The following is a 15000-nucleotide window of genomic DNA, read 5'->3' as shown; positions in this document are numbered from 1 at the left end:
GGGTTGACACGAATCGCTGACCGTTTAACCGACTATTGAATCGACTAGATATAATCATTTAGAGATGGGGTTTTTTACTGCACGGAAGCGCCTCCTCTACCTCCCCTACCTCCTCCACCCCCACTCCCGTCAAGCAGGACAGAGAAACTGCGTCGTTGCTGAACTGGCACGTATAATGACACGAACCAATCATGGAGCACGTACTATTTTGGGCAATTCAAAAGCAGACGACGTTTCACTTCACTTTGGCAAGCGTCTAGACGGCTTCTCTCCCGTGTTATCGACTTCATCGATATTAAAATCAACAGGAAAATTGAAAACAACAATAACCAATTCTCTTCGCATCGTAACACAAGACCAGTCTGGCCTTCCCTCTCGCCACCTGCTGTGAATGTGAGAAAAATCTGTCGTTGTAAGGCCAGCAACAAATCGTTCAGCATGTACTATTTTGGCCATTAACAGGCAGACGACACTTTGTTTTTTGCGCCTGACTCGTAGACAATTCCATTGCCGAACAACTTGTAGCGTTTTAACAACACAGTTCGTGGACTAATTCAACAGCGCCAAAGATGAACGAAATTTTGGTATGAGATAGGATATTTAGGTAAAATCCTATTTTAGCATCCTAAATTACTGTACGCACCTGTTTTACCAGAAATGTTTGTGCATGTATGAAACGATATTTCCATCAGTAGATGTTGTAACCCATTTTCAGTGGCTTTCGACTCTTTCAAGTTATTTTGTACCTTATTTTACTCAGTTTCGATGCGGATTCAGTCACTAAGCAAATGTGCCACCATCTTGCTTTTTTTTTTTTTTTTTTTTTTTTTTTTTTCGTCCCACAAACCATGGAAATGTAACCAATAGGTGCAGTAATTTGATGCTGAAATAGGACTCTACCGGATATTTGTGGGAAGATTTAGTACACTGTGTACAGAACACTTAGTTTTGGAGTTGATAGGAATGTTTCACCGGGTGTACCTATGGCAAGGAGCTCTTTTAAATAGTAGCTTGAAACTCTGTCAAAGTAACAATGTCTGACCCGGTGTCGCGTGCGACAGTGTAGCGTTGGAAAAAAAAAAAAAAGAAAGAAGGAATTTGGGTCAACTTGACCCCTCGAATACGTCATGATTTTCGCTGTTTGCTTTGTTTTGTTTTTTCTTGTTCCCTTCTTTCTTTCTTTCTTTATTTCTATGCGTGCGTGCACATGTGCGTGTGTACGCGCGAATGAGCGTGTGCTCCTTCCCTCCCTCTAGTCAGCTCAGGTTGATGTTTTCTTTTTCTCGTGCATGCATATCTGCCGGTTGTTTAGCTCAACTACAAGTTTGATAAGGACAATTCATACGGAATCTACCTCGACGGGTCAGATCAACTGGGGAAGAACAGTGTGTTTTGCGGGCTTCGCGCCGACGGCCAAGAGTTTCACTTCGACTTGGCTCTAAACACGAACCTGTTGTCTGACGATTTTGTTGTGGGGTACTGGGGCGGAAATGGAAGCATGCATCGCAGCAAGGAATTGTGGGACCGGAAGAAGAGAGGGACCAACGGTCGTCAACGCCGCACTAGTCACTGTTCCTGCTCCATTCGTTTTGGAGTGAGGGGTTGTTTTTTTTACCGATTCAGTTCGGGTTTGGGGCCTCCAGTGCCACTACATTTCCTGGGTCCATGTCCGACCAGGAGGTCTGGAATTACGTCCTAGTTCCAGGGATTTAATCTCCCGTATTATTTTTTTTTTCACGAGCTCTTGAGGTGAGTCAGGTTAGAATGGTGAAGAATGCTAGTTTTGTTTTTATTTTTCTATAGACAGGGAGCGACCGTTGACATATATTTCAGGTTTTTGGTGTTGTTGTTATTATTGCATTTTGAGATACATACTTTAATTTCAGTGCAGTGTGCCCCTGCTAATCCTTGTGGATTCCGATTTATGGATATCTGTGTGCACACATTCCGTTATTGTTTTTTTTTTTTTTGTGTGTGTGTTTTTTTTTACGGTTGTATTAAGGCGTTCAGCTGTACATGTGAGTGTGTGCGAAACCCCTCTGTGTGTCTGCTTTAGCACATGTACTGTTTTTTTGTTGTTGTTTTTTTATTTTTGCTTGACTCTTCACTCGAGTCTTTTTACAGCTCTGAAGAGTGGTCCGCCATTGTCCTGGACATCCACATCCTTCCCTGCACCCGTGATACCCTGAGACTGTCACAGGGGTGTCCCCAACGTATACAACTGCCGCTTTACACCTCCCTGTCTACAGAAAGACTAGAACTCCCAGTGGTCGTCTGCATCGTGCGTTGTTTGTGACAAGGACCTGTGTGTTCGGAACTAATGCGAGTCGTACATGGACGGTAGAGGATGCGTGTGTATGTGTGAGAGCAGTGCATAAGAGGGGTGAGTGTACGTGTTCGAGCGAATGTGATTTACTCATTTATTTTTCCCTCATTCCCACTTATGATGTGGCAATTTGAATTAGCGGGTTAGTAAGTTTGGGGAGTGGAGGGGGTATTAAGGGAAATAGTTAGGCCCCACTGCTGTTTTGGTTGTCAGTATATCCGTGTGAGTGAGTGAATAAAGTTTGGTATTGTGTACAAATTCTTGGTGTTGGCTGCATTTAATTGAGCGTGCGAGGATCCGGAGACCCATTTTTTTCTTAAATTTTCTTTTATTAGATTGCGCGGGGCCTGTCGGGTTGTAGGTGGTCCTCAACCTCGACCGGTCACGTGACAATTTTTGGGGGCTCGTCCGGGATCTTCCGCTTCCCGATCGCCGCTCGCAGCTTTCACTAAGTAGTTTGTATTATCCAGGTTATTTATTTATTTTGTAACTGGAAATGTTTTGTTTTTATTATATGTGGGAAGCTAGAGTGGGAAGTTAACAGTATGTATATATATATTTTTTTTTTCTTCCACTCACTGGGGTTTAGGGTGTCTATTCCACGGAGGGTACCCTGTATCTACACTGACTGCTCCTCATAAACAGTTTTTGAAGAACACAAGGGGTGATAGCTATTCGTAGTGGTAACTCAGCATTTCCGTGTTTAACTTCTTCATAATCCCCTGGTTTTGTTTGTGCATAGTGTCAGGGTCCGTTACGATGGCTTCCAAGTATGTCATGGGAAAAGATCCATCCCAAGGACCGGTTACAAGGTCAGCTGCGGTCTCAGGCAAGAAAGAAGTGGTCGGTGTCGGGGAGGATTCTCCCTTTCTGAAAACTCTGGGCCCTGGCTCAGGAATTTCTCGGCAGTCCCCTAATTGGATCAAGGAGATGATGGAGGCACAGTATAACACCCCTCCAGTCACTTCCACAGTGGTTTGGACAAATGTCACCACTCCTGGGGGAGCTTTTACAGGCCCAAGGTTCCCCAGTCCTTCACAGGTACGTTCTCAGATAACTACCTCAGGCACTGGGTACGTCACTGGCACTCCTGGGGTTATGACCTCACGGGTTTCAGAGTCTAACACGCATGATAATACCTCCATGGTGGGGGGCGACGTTACATCCCTCATTCTGTATTTGGAGAGAAAGGAGGAGATGCGTCGACAAGATGAGGAGAGGAAAGAAGAGATACGTCGACAGGAGGAGGAGAGGAAGGAGGAGATACGTCGACAGGAGGAGATGGAGCTCCGGCAGTTAGAGCGAGAGAGATTTGAGCTTTTGGCTCAAAGCCTTGCTCAGCGGCCTAGCCGAGAGGAGTCCCCGGCAGCGAGACTGCCCACTTTCGCCCCTCCAAGGCTGACTCTTCCTGAGTTACGCCCAGGCGACGATGTCGACGATTTTTTAGATCATTTCGAAGCAGTCGCTGACTCCTATAACATGGCAGAAGAGACTCGATCGCTTTACTTGATTAGTTCCTTGACAGGAAAGGCCCGGGAGGCATTTAACAACTTACCTCCGGAGAGTTCTTATACTGATCTGAAAGCGGCGCTTCGCCGTCAGTTCAGGATATCTCCTGAAGCTTACCGTAAAAAGTTTAGGGAGATACGCAAAGCCGGAAGTGAGTCCTTCATCCAGTTTGGGATTCGTCTTAAGCGCACGCTCGAGCACTGGGAAACCATGTCCGGAATGGCACTGAGGGACTTGATTCTCATTGAACAGCTTCTCAGCACTGTGACAGACGACCTGGCTGTGTGTATCAGGGATGAAGGCCTTAGAACGTTCCAGGAAGTCATAGAGAGGGCCGAACGCTTTGCGGAAGCTAGAAGGGGAATCAGGGTCTTCAAGACCAGTGCAGGTTCTCTAGGTGGGGGACTCAAGTCTTCGCCCATGCCGAAGCGTGGGAACCTAAGCTATTCTCAGCATCCGTTGGCTGAACAATCACCGTATTCAGTTGTTCCGCCTCGTGGCAGCATGGCGTCTGCCCCTAAGTCGGCCACTGCACCGGGTAAGGGGGGCAATCAGTGTTTTTATTGTGGCGATGGGGGACATTACAAGCGCGACTGTCCAAAGTTAAAGAGAGACCGGAGGCAACAAGCGGCAGTCGGCCACACACACGAGAGTTGCGCTTTAGCAACTGTACCTGTGTTCAGCGCTGAACAACAAGGTGACCAAGGAGAAATGGGGCCTACCTGTTCTGTGTTTCTCAGCCTCGTAGAGGATCGGATAGTCGATTCTATTCGAGACTCTGGCGCTACATGCACTTTCGTTGACGAGAGCGTGGTACCTCCTGACGCCGAGAAAGGAGGAACGTGTCAGGTGACTGGAGTTGAAAAGTCCTTCAATGCTGTCCGTCCTTATGTTAAGGTACAGGTTGCTACACCGTACTTTAAAGGAGCTGTGTGGGCTGTGGCACTCCGGAATCCGGCATATACACTGCTCATTGGTAACAACGTGCTTTTCGCAGACGGTACACGACAAGGGGTGTCGACACAGCTACCCAGGGAGGTGCTGGCAGCAGTAACCACACGAGCGATGGCAAGGGATCAGGCGCCCGTCTTACAGCCTACTCAGGGACCGGTGACAGATGCAGTAGCTCTCCACACGGATAGGGAGACCGTCCGTCGTCTTCAGGCCAGAGACCACACCCTGCAGCAACTGAGACAAGCGACAACTCCCAATATCAACACAGAACGGGAGGGTAAGGCATCTTACACAATGCATGACGGTCTCTTGTTCCGTGTGTTCCACAAGAACGGGGAGCACCTCAAGCAACTGGTGGTACCTCTGGGCCTCAGGCGCACTGTTCTCTCCCTAGGGCATGACATACCCATGGCGGGGCATTTGGGAGTTCGGCGGACACAAGAGCGAGTGTGGCAACACTTCTACTGGCCTGGCATGTGCAAGGATGTCCGCCAGTACTGTCGGTCGTGTGACGTCTGTCAGCGTACTTCTCCGCGTGGCAAGAACCAGCGCGTGCCGTTAGGTACTGTCCCTCTTGTGTCAGAACCCTTCCAGAAAGTGGGAGTGGACATCGTAGGTCCAATCACTCCAGCCTCTGCGCGGGGCAATCGTTACATTCTGGTGGTCGTTGATTACGCCACACGTTACCCAGAAGCCGTTGCGTTGAAGGGAATCGATTCTGTCACAGTTGCAGACGCACTGTGGCAAATGTGGACCCGAGTGGGAGTACCCTCGGAGGTACTCACAGACAGAGGTACCCAGTTCACAAGTGACGTGATGGCTCAGGTAAACCGGTTGTTGGGGATCCATGGCAGAACTACGACTCCGTACCATGCACAGGCAAACGGTCTTGTCGAGCGTTTCAACGCCACCCTGAAGAAAATGATCCAACGCCTCTGTATTGAGAAGCCCAAGGATTGGGATCTGTTCATTCCGGCCGTCCTGTTTGCGTTCAGGGAAGTGCCACAGGAGTCCCTGCGGTTTTCTCCCTTTGAGCTTCTGTATGGCCGCACGGTCAGGGGGCCCATGGCTCTTTTGCGCCAGCTGTGGACCAAGGAAGCGTCATCGCCTCCAGAAACCCTCACGGAGGTAGAGTACGTGGTGGATCTGCGCAATCGGCTGGAAGAGACCTGCAGGCTGGCACGAGAGAACCTGCAGCAAGCAGCCACCAAGTACAAGCGACAGTATGATAAAAAAGCCCGTGAGCGATGGTTCGAGGTAGGAGACGAAGTCTTGCTGCTCTTACCAGAGAAAAAGAACAAGCTCCAAATTGCTTGGCAGGGCCCCTACAGGGTGATAGAGCGGGTGGGCGACTGGGATTACCGTATTGCGGTCAAAGGAACCCCACGACTCTATCATGCCAATCTACTGAAGCGGTACACCCGGAGAGAGGAGTGTTCCGCAGCTGTAGCCCCAGTGGTCATAGAAGAAACAGAAGATGACCACACAGGCTCTTTCAGCTCACAGGGGATTCCACTTCTACCCCTGCAAGCAGAAGAGACATGGAAAGATGTCTCTGTCCACACAAACCTCACTTCTTCACAGAAGCAGGAAATCATGGGTATCTGTCAGAGTGCTAGTGGCGTTCTCACCGACCTTCCCCTCAGGTGCACCGTGGGGGAGTGTGAGCTGGTTCTGGAGGACATTACACCAGTACGAGTCCGCCAGTACCCACTGCCCCACTCACAGTATGACGTAATCAGAGAGGAGGTCCAATCCATGCTGAAGATGGGAGTGATCGAGCCTGCCACGTCACCTTACTCTGCACCCATTGTATTAGTCAAAAAGAAAGACGGGAAGGTTCGCTTCTGTGTGGACTTTCGCCGTCTCAACCGGGTACTACGCTTTGATGCAGAACCGTTGCCCGATGTCAACCAGATTTTTGCAAAGCTGAGCCATGCCAAGTACTTTTCTAAACTCGACTTAGCTAAAGGGTATTGGCAGATACCCATGAAAGAGAGTGACCGACCCAAGACCGCATTCACGACGCCACAGGGTCAGTTTCAGTGGCTGGTGATGCCGTTCGGGCTGAAAACGGCCGGTGCGATTTTTAGTCGCATCATGCGAAGAGTTCTGGGACCACTGCAGTTAGATGACGCCCATAACTTTATGGATGATCTGCTGCTGGCCACCGGTACTTGGAATCGTCACACCGAAGTTCTGCAGCAGATACTCTGCCGCCTACAGGAGGTACAGCTGTCGGCGAGACCTACTAAGTGCCAGCTTGGCTGTCCAGAAATCAGCTTTCTTGGACACCACCTCCAGGGTGGTCAGCTGCACCCAGAACAGGACAAGGTAGCAAAAATCCGGGAAGCACACCCTCCTGCCACAAAGAAGGAGCTGCGTGCCTTCCTTGGACTGGCTGGCTATTACAGGCGTTTCGTGCCTAAGTTCTCAGAAACAGCCCTACCTCTGACCAACAAGACCAAAGGCAGTGAGCCCAACAAAGTTCTGTGGTCGGATGAGTGCCAGAAAGCCTTTGACAAGTTAAAAGAAGCACTCATCAACCCCCCAGTGCTGGTCCTTCCCGACCCTAGCAAAACATTTGTGCTACGGACAGACGCCTCAGGGTTGGGCCTTGGGGCCGTGCTTCTTCAGGATCACGGTGAAGGACTACAACCCATAGCTTTCGCCAGCAAGAAGCTCAGTGGAGCTGAACAGCGGTACCACACCATAGAGCAGGAGGCACTGGCAGTGGTTTGGGGTATACGGAAGTTCTATCCCTACCTGTACGGAAGGCATTTTGTGCTTGAGAGTGACCATCATCCTCTCAAGTATCTGCACCGTATCCGTCCCGTCAGTCGACGTCTCATGGGATGGGCTGTGGAGCTCCAGTCTCACAGCTTCACCTTCAGACACATCAAGGGTGTCGACAACTTGGGGGCAGACTACCTGAGTAGGACTGGGCAGTAACTGGAGGTTTGACTCATGCCGAGTCGCTGCACCGGGGTTGACCGGTGTGTTGGCCCTGTCCCACTGTTTCTCCATGCGATACAGATTTAGCCCTAGCGGATGGTTGGAACGCTTGATCCGTTGGTCTGTTGAGCGGGGACAGTACACAGCGTTTACCATTTCTTGTGTTTTGTTTCACATAATTATTTTACAATTCAAGTAATTCACGAAGCATGTCAACCGTGCATGGCTGTAAGTGTGAATCTCAGATTTGAGATCGACACTTTTAAGGAGGGGGGAAACTGTCGCGTGCGACAGTGTAGCGTTGGAAAAAAAAAAAGAAAGAAGGAATTTGGGTCAACTTGACCCCTCGAATACGTCATGATTTTCGCTGTTTGCTTTGTTTTGTTTTTTCTTGTTCCCTTCTTTCTTTCTTTATTTCTATGCGTGCGTGCACATGTGCGTGTGTACGCGCGAATGAGCGTGTGCTCCTTCCCTCCCTCTAGTCAGCTCAGGTTGATGTTTTCTTTTTCTCGTGCATGCATATCTGCCGGTTGTTTAGCTCAACTACAAGTTTGATAAGGACAATTCATACGGAATCTACCTCGACGGGTCAGATCAACTGGGGAAGAACAGTGTGTTTCGCGGGCTTCGCGCCGACGGCCAAGAGTTTCACTTCGACTTGGCTCTAAACACGAACCTGTTGTCTGACGATTTTGTTGTGGGGTACTCTGGCGGAAATGGAAGCATGCATCGCAGCAAGGAATTGTGGGACCGGAAGAAGAGAGGGACCAACGGTCGTCAACGCCGCACTAGTCACTGTTCCTGCTCCATTCGTTTTGGAGTGAGGGGTTGTTTTTTTTACCGATTCAGTTCGGGTTTGGGGCCTCCAGTGCCACTACATTTCCTGGGTCCATGTCCGACCAGGAGGTCTGGAATTACGTCCTAGTTCCAGGGATTTAATCTCCCGTATTATTTTTTTTTTTCACGAGCTCTTGAGGTGAGTCAGGTTAGAATGGTGAAGAATGCTAGTTTTGTTTTTTTTTTCTATAGACAGGGAGCGACCGTTGACATATATTTCAGGTTTTTGGTGTTGTTGTTATTATTGCATTTTGAGATACATACTTTAATTTCAGTGCAGTGTGCCCCTGCTAATCCTTGTGGATTCCGATTTATGGATATCTGTGTGCACACATTCCGTTATTGTTTGTTTTTTTTTTTTGTGTGTGTTTTTTTTTACGGTTGTATTAAGGCGTTCAGCTGTACATGTGAGTGTGTGCGAAACCCCTCTGTGTGTCTGCTTTAGCACATGTACTGTTTTTTGTTGTTGTTTTTTTTATTTTTGCTTGACTCTTCACTCGAGTCTTTTTACAGCTCTGAAGAGTGGTCCGCCGTTGTCCTGGACATCCACATCCTTCCCTGCACCCGTGATACCCTGAGACTGTCACAGGGGTGTCCCCAACGTATACAACTGCCGCTTTACACCTCCCTGTCTACAGAAAGACTAGAACTCCCAGTGGTCGTCTGCATCGTGCGTTGTTTGTGACAAGGACCTGTGTGTTCGGAACTAATGCGAGTCGTACATGGACGGTAGAGGATGCGTGTGTATGTGTGAGAGCAGTGCATAAGAGGGGTGAGTGTACGTGTTCGAGCGAATGTGATTTACTCATTTATTTTTCCCTCATTCCCACTTATGATGTGGCAATTTGAATTAGCGGGTTAGTAAGTTTGGGGAGTGGAGGGGGTATTAAGGGAAATAGTTAGGCCCCACTGCTGTTTTGGTTGTCAGTATATCCGTGTGAGTGAGTGAATAAAGTGTGGTATTGTGTACAAATTCTTGGTGTTGGCTGCATTTAATTGAGCGTGCGAGGATCCGGAGACCCATTTTTTTCTTAAATTTTCTTTTATTAGATTGCGCGGGGCCTGTCGGGTTGTAGGTGGTCCTCAACCTCGACCGGTCACGTGACACCCGGTGATGGAATGATCTAATGGGGGAAGTTAGTGTAAACTTTGTTCGTCGTCTTCTCGTTGCCTTGTTCTATGGCTGTAAAGGTGTAGTTGCATACATGTGAAGATGTAGTTACATAGTCTTGTGACATAGCTGTAAAGGTTTTGTCACATAGTTGTACACGCACACACGCGCACGCACCCACGTACCCTCCCACCCACCCACCCACACAGAATTCTCTCTCTCTCTCTCTCTCTCTCTATATATATATATATATATATATATATATATATACATGCATGTGAGTGTGTGTGTGTGTATGTGTGTGAAGAGAGAGAGAATGTGTGTGTGAAGAGAGAGAGAGAAAGAGACAGAGAGAGACAGAGAGGCCGGTGATATTTTGACAAGCGTGTGGATAGCACATTTATTCATTTCTAAAACTCTCCTCTGTCATACGTCCTTACAGTTAAATAACTAGACAACACCCTTGATAGTATCTGCGTGAACCATTATGCATGTCACCGTTCTTTCCCTTTGATTGTGTGGTATTAACAGAGTAGCAAACCACTTGTTTGGAGCAGCCACAAAAGTCTTTGTAGTGAACCGTACTGTACGCCCAGATGTTACAAGCTGGTGGGTCATCATTTCACACAACCACCTCTTCAAATCTGGGTTATAGACTCATCTTTCTGACATTTGCGTCGCGTGCCTCACTGTGTATGTTTGGAACCTTTTGTATTTGATGCGGGGGTGTGATGGAACCATTTGGATTTGATGTGCGCGTGGGTGGTGCCAAGAATTGAGGGCTGTGGTATTTCACTGGGCTGTGCGTGCGTGGCTGTGACAGGTGTTTGTAGATCTGGTTTGTTTTGCATAGCGAGGTAGCGTTCCAAAAGATTTAAAAATAAGTATGAAGACGGCAATGATAGATGATGATGATGATGATAATGGTTATGATGGCGATGATTTGTTAAGCTTACAACAACTACACCAGTTTATGATGGCAAAGGTCATACTTACCATTATGATGATAATGATGATCATGATGGAGGTGCTGGAAATGACATGGTATGATGACGATGATGACAGCTCATTTCACAACGTAGATGGTAAAACAAAACATATTTCATTCTGTCATAGTGTTTGTTTATTCATATAATACGCCACTCTTAATTTCTTTATAGTTATGTCTGTGAAAATTATGGTTCAAAAACTTTTTTGTATCATGCTGTGAAGTTCAACCCTGTGTGTGTGTGTGTGTGTGTGACAGTGCAATGTGTTTTCCATCCAAGCACGTGCAACGCGTTTCTACAAAACTAGGATTCTGTGACTGCTAGAAGCCAAGACATGCTGTTGGTGGGACGTATTTTTCTTCTTATCACATTTCTTGCTTGTAAGTTGAACTCATCATGAACCTCTCTCTCTCTCTCTCTCTCTCTCCATCTATCGTGTTATTTCAGCCATGGAATACACGATTTTCTTGTGGTGTCTTTGCACTAAAGTGTGATTTTTACTTGTGTAATATCAATCACAAATAAAACTGTACCATTTAGCCATGTCGTTTTTGCCACGATGTGTGTTATCTTTGAACGGTCTTTCATTTATACAAATTTTTGTTTCCAAACTTTTAGCGACAAAGCATACACTCTTCTTCAATCGGTGCAGTCACAAAGTGTGCCATCTTTGTATTTTTTAGCTTTATCCGGATGCGTGTTTGTTTGTTTTTTTTGTTTTTTTGAGGGGGAGGTTTTTGGTTTTGTTGTTGTTGTTCTCTTGTTTAAAAACATGATGTTTCCATCCTTTGTGTTATTTCAGCCAGGAAATGTTTATGTTTTCTCTTGCTGTTCACGAGTCAGACTGTTTTATCATCTCTTAACGCTTCAGCCATAATAAAATGCGTGATCATCCATTATTGTTTCAGGCAGGAAGTATGACATGTTTTCAGTCACGCACTGTACTTTTTCCCTGTTGCTACAGCCACAAGCACCGCCGCCAGACGACGCGAGTACAACGAGAAATGTAAACCAGGGGAATGTAAACAGGGCCTTGTGTGCACAAAGGACAAAGTCTGCAGTAAGTTGGGGAATGTGGGGTGCTGCTGCCAAAAAAAAGAAAATGTTTGTACTAAAGTATAGACAATACAGTTTGTGTATTCGTGAACAGGGCCTTGTTTGCACAAAGAACAGAGTCTGCAGTAAGTTGGGGAATGTGGGGTGCTGCTGCCAAAAAAAAGAAAATGTGTGTACTCTGTACTAAAGTATAGTCAATACAGTTTGCGTATTCGTGAACAGGGCCTTGTTTACACAAAGAACAGAGCCTGCAGTAAGTTGCGGAATGTCGGGTGCTGCTGCCAAAAAAAAGAGAGAAATTGTCTGTACTAAAGTATAGACAATGCAGTTTATGTATTCGTGAACAGGGCCTTGTGTGCACAAAGTATGCAGTAAGTTGATGGCGTACGCAACACCCGGGTTATTGAATCGTTGGACTTTCAATCTTAGGGTCCCGAGTTCGAATTTCGGTCACGACGCCTGGTGGGTAAAGGGTGAAGATATTTTTTCCCGATCTCCCAGGTTAACAGTGCTTGAACCCCCTTCGTGTGTCTAGGCAAGCATAAGATCAAAATACGCACGTTAAAGATCCCGAAAACTGTATCAACATTCGGTGGGTCATGGAAACAAAAACAACAGTGATCCACCCCCCTTCTCTCTAAAACGAGGTATGATTGCCTACATAGTGGGAGTAAAAATGGCCACATACATAATTGCCCACTTCTGGATACTAGTGAACGTGGAAGTCGCAGCCCACGAACGAAGAAGAAGCAGTAGCAGTATGTGGATTGATAACTGGATGAACAGATAGATGACCGGAAGGACGAACCAACAGAGGGATGAATATACTGAGGGCCAATGTATGCAGGTAGTCGTTTGCCGACCATTGTATTTCTTCGTTTGTTTTCTTGTTCTTTCTATTGTTGTATTATTTCATTCATCTCCATTTACAATTCTAATGTTTCTATTGGTTTCTTATTCTTGCATCTGACCCCATTTTATTTTATGGTTTTTGGGTTTTTTTTAAATATATTTTTCGGTTCTACTACGCTTGCACAATGAGTGTTATCGTTTCATCTTTGTTTTCCCGTGATTTCCTATTGAGAAGAAAAAAACAGATGAGGAATTAGTATGAATGGGTTAAAGTGTACCTGATATGCAGTTCTGTACATCCACGTCATAACACATGTCTGTATGTGTTCCCAACCTCTCGCAGACACAGCTGGCATGCAAAACAGTATTGTGCGTGCGCGCGCGCGCGTGTGTGTGTGTGTCTGTGTCTGTGTACACAAAGCAGTGCTATGTCTGTGTGTATCTGTGTATCCACGGAGCAGTGGTGTGTGCGTGTGTGTGTGTGTGTCCACAAAGCAGTATTGTGTGTCTGTATATCCACAGAGCAGTAGCGTGTGTGTGTGTGTCCACAAAGCAGTATTGTGTGTCTGTATATGCACAGAACAGTGTTGTTTCTATGTGTGTGTGTGTGTGTGTGTGTGTGTGTGTGTGTGTATGTGTTTGTTTATCTGTATACCTGTGTGCCTGAATGTCTGCGCGTATAAAATTATTATGTCTGGCGACCTCCACACGCATTATCAGCAACACACGGTGTCTGTATGTCTGTGTAACTGTGCGTGTGTACTTCTGTGTGTCTGTACGTCTGTGTAACTGTGCTTGTGTACTTGTGTGTGTCTGTATGTCTGTGTAACTGTGCGTGTAGACTTCTGTATGTCTGTGTAACTGTGCGTGTAGACTTCTGTGTGTTTGTGTAACTGTGCGTGTAGACATCTGTGTGTCTGTGTAACTGTGCGTGTCGTCTGTATGTCTGTGTAACTGTGCGAATAGACTTGTGTGTCTGTATGTATGTGTTACTGTGCGTGCGTACTTCTGTGTGTGTGTGTGTGTGTGTGTGTGTGTGTATGGCTGCGTGTTTGTGTGTCTTTGTGACTGTGTGTGTCTGTGTTGGTGCGCACAGAGCTGGCGGTCGGCACGCCGTGTATCAGCAGTTCACAGTGCGGGGACCATATGGCGTGTCCCCTGTCCCCCTCCCCCGCCTGTCGCTGCGTCACGGGTTACGTCACGCAGACCAACGGGGCCTGTGGTCAGTGATCTGTGTGTGTGCGTGTGTGTGTGTTTGTGTTTGTATGTACGTGTGTATGTGTGTGTGTGTGTTTGTACGTGTATGTGTGTGCGTGCGTGCGTGTGTGTATGTGCGTGTGTGTGTGCGTGCGTGTATGTGTGTGTAACAGCGAAGAGATTTGTATTTGTATTTCTTTTTATCACGACAGATTTCTCTGGGTGAAATTCGGGCTGCTCTCCCCAGGGAGAGCACGTCGCTACACTACAGCACCACCAATTTTTTTGTATTTTTTCCTGCGTGCGGTTTTATTTGCTTTTCCTATCGAAGTGGATTTTTCTACAGAATTTTGCCAGGAACAATCCTTTTGTTGCCGTGGGTTCTTTTACGTGCGCTAAGTGCATGCTGCACACGGGACCTCGGTTTATCGTCTCATCCGAATGACTAGCGTCCAGACCACCACTCAAGGTCTAGTGGAGGGGGAGAAAATATCGGCGGCTGAGCCGTGATTCGAACCAGCGCGCTCAGATTCTCTCGTTTCCTAGGCGGACGCGTTACCTCTAGCCCATCACTCCAGATAGGGAGAAGTGTGTCACATATGATGATGTAACAGCGAAGAGGGATAGGTATGTAATATTATGTTGATGTAACAGGGTAGAGGGAGGGAGAGGAAGGCGGATGGATATTGTGTAACACGATGCTGATATAACAGAGAAGAGGGATAGGTATGTAATATTATTTTGATGTAACACGGAAAGGGGAGGTGTGTGTAACAAGATGTTGATGTTGCATGGAAGAGGGCGGGAGAGGTGTGTAACATGTCGATGTTACAGGGAAGAGGGAGGTGTGTAACATGTCGATGTTACAGGGAAGAGGGAGGTGTGTAACATGTCGATGTTACAGGGAAGAAGGCGGGGGAGGTGTGTAACATGTCCATGTTACAGGAAAGAGGGCGGGAGAGGTGTGTAACATGTTGTCGCTGTTGCAGGGAAGAGGGAGGTGTGTAACATGTTGTCGATGTTACATGGAAGTGGGAGGTGTGTAACATGTTGTGGATGTTACAGGAACGAGGGCAGGAGAGGTGTGTAACATGTCGATGTTACAGGGAAGAGGGAGGTGTGTAACATGTTGTGGATGTTACAGAGACAAGGGAGGTGTGTAACATGTCGATGTTACAGGGAAGAAGGAGGTGTGTAACATGTCCATGTTACAG

The 15000-nt window shown here is 47.0% G+C and overlaps 2 protein-coding genes across 3 annotated transcripts in view; both read left to right on the top strand.

Annotated features, from left to right (window-relative positions):
• The window catches only part of LOC143286993 (uncharacterized), a 227919-nt gene extending 220047 nt beyond the window's left edge, over positions 1 to 7872 (top strand). The window contains exons 1-2 of one of the 2 annotated variants that reach the window (XM_076594991.1): positions 1215 to 1749; positions 2125 to 7872. In XM_076594991.1, coding sequence (XP_076451106.1) covers positions 3086 to 7741 — 4656 coding nt within the window. In that variant the 5' untranslated portion in view covers positions 1215 to 1749; positions 2125 to 3085 and the 3' untranslated portion in view covers positions 7742 to 7872. Of the gene's footprint in view, positions 1 to 1214; positions 1750 to 2124 lie in introns of those variants that run through there. The other variant, XM_076594992.1, reaches the window with a different exon arrangement.
• A 2416-nt stretch (positions 7873 to 10288) lies between these two features.
• The window catches only part of LOC143286354 (uncharacterized), a 41545-nt gene continuing 36833 nt past the window's right edge, over positions 10289 to 15000 (top strand). Inside the window, exons 1-3 of the mRNA XM_076593895.1 lie at positions 10289 to 10301; positions 11646 to 11741; positions 13686 to 13811. Of these exons, the coding sequence (XP_076450010.1) occupies positions 10289 to 10301; positions 11646 to 11741; positions 13686 to 13811 (235 nt within the window). The remainder of the gene's footprint in view (positions 10302 to 11645; positions 11742 to 13685; positions 13812 to 15000) is intronic.

This window comes from Babylonia areolata, chromosome 10 (assembly GCF_041734735.1).
Source record: "Babylonia areolata isolate BAREFJ2019XMU chromosome 10, ASM4173473v1, whole genome shotgun sequence".
NCBI lineage: Eukaryota > Metazoa > Mollusca > Gastropoda > Neogastropoda > Buccinidae > Babylonia > Babylonia areolata.
Note: the sequence above shows the minus strand (reverse complement) of the source record. Positions and strands in the feature narration are given on the sequence as shown.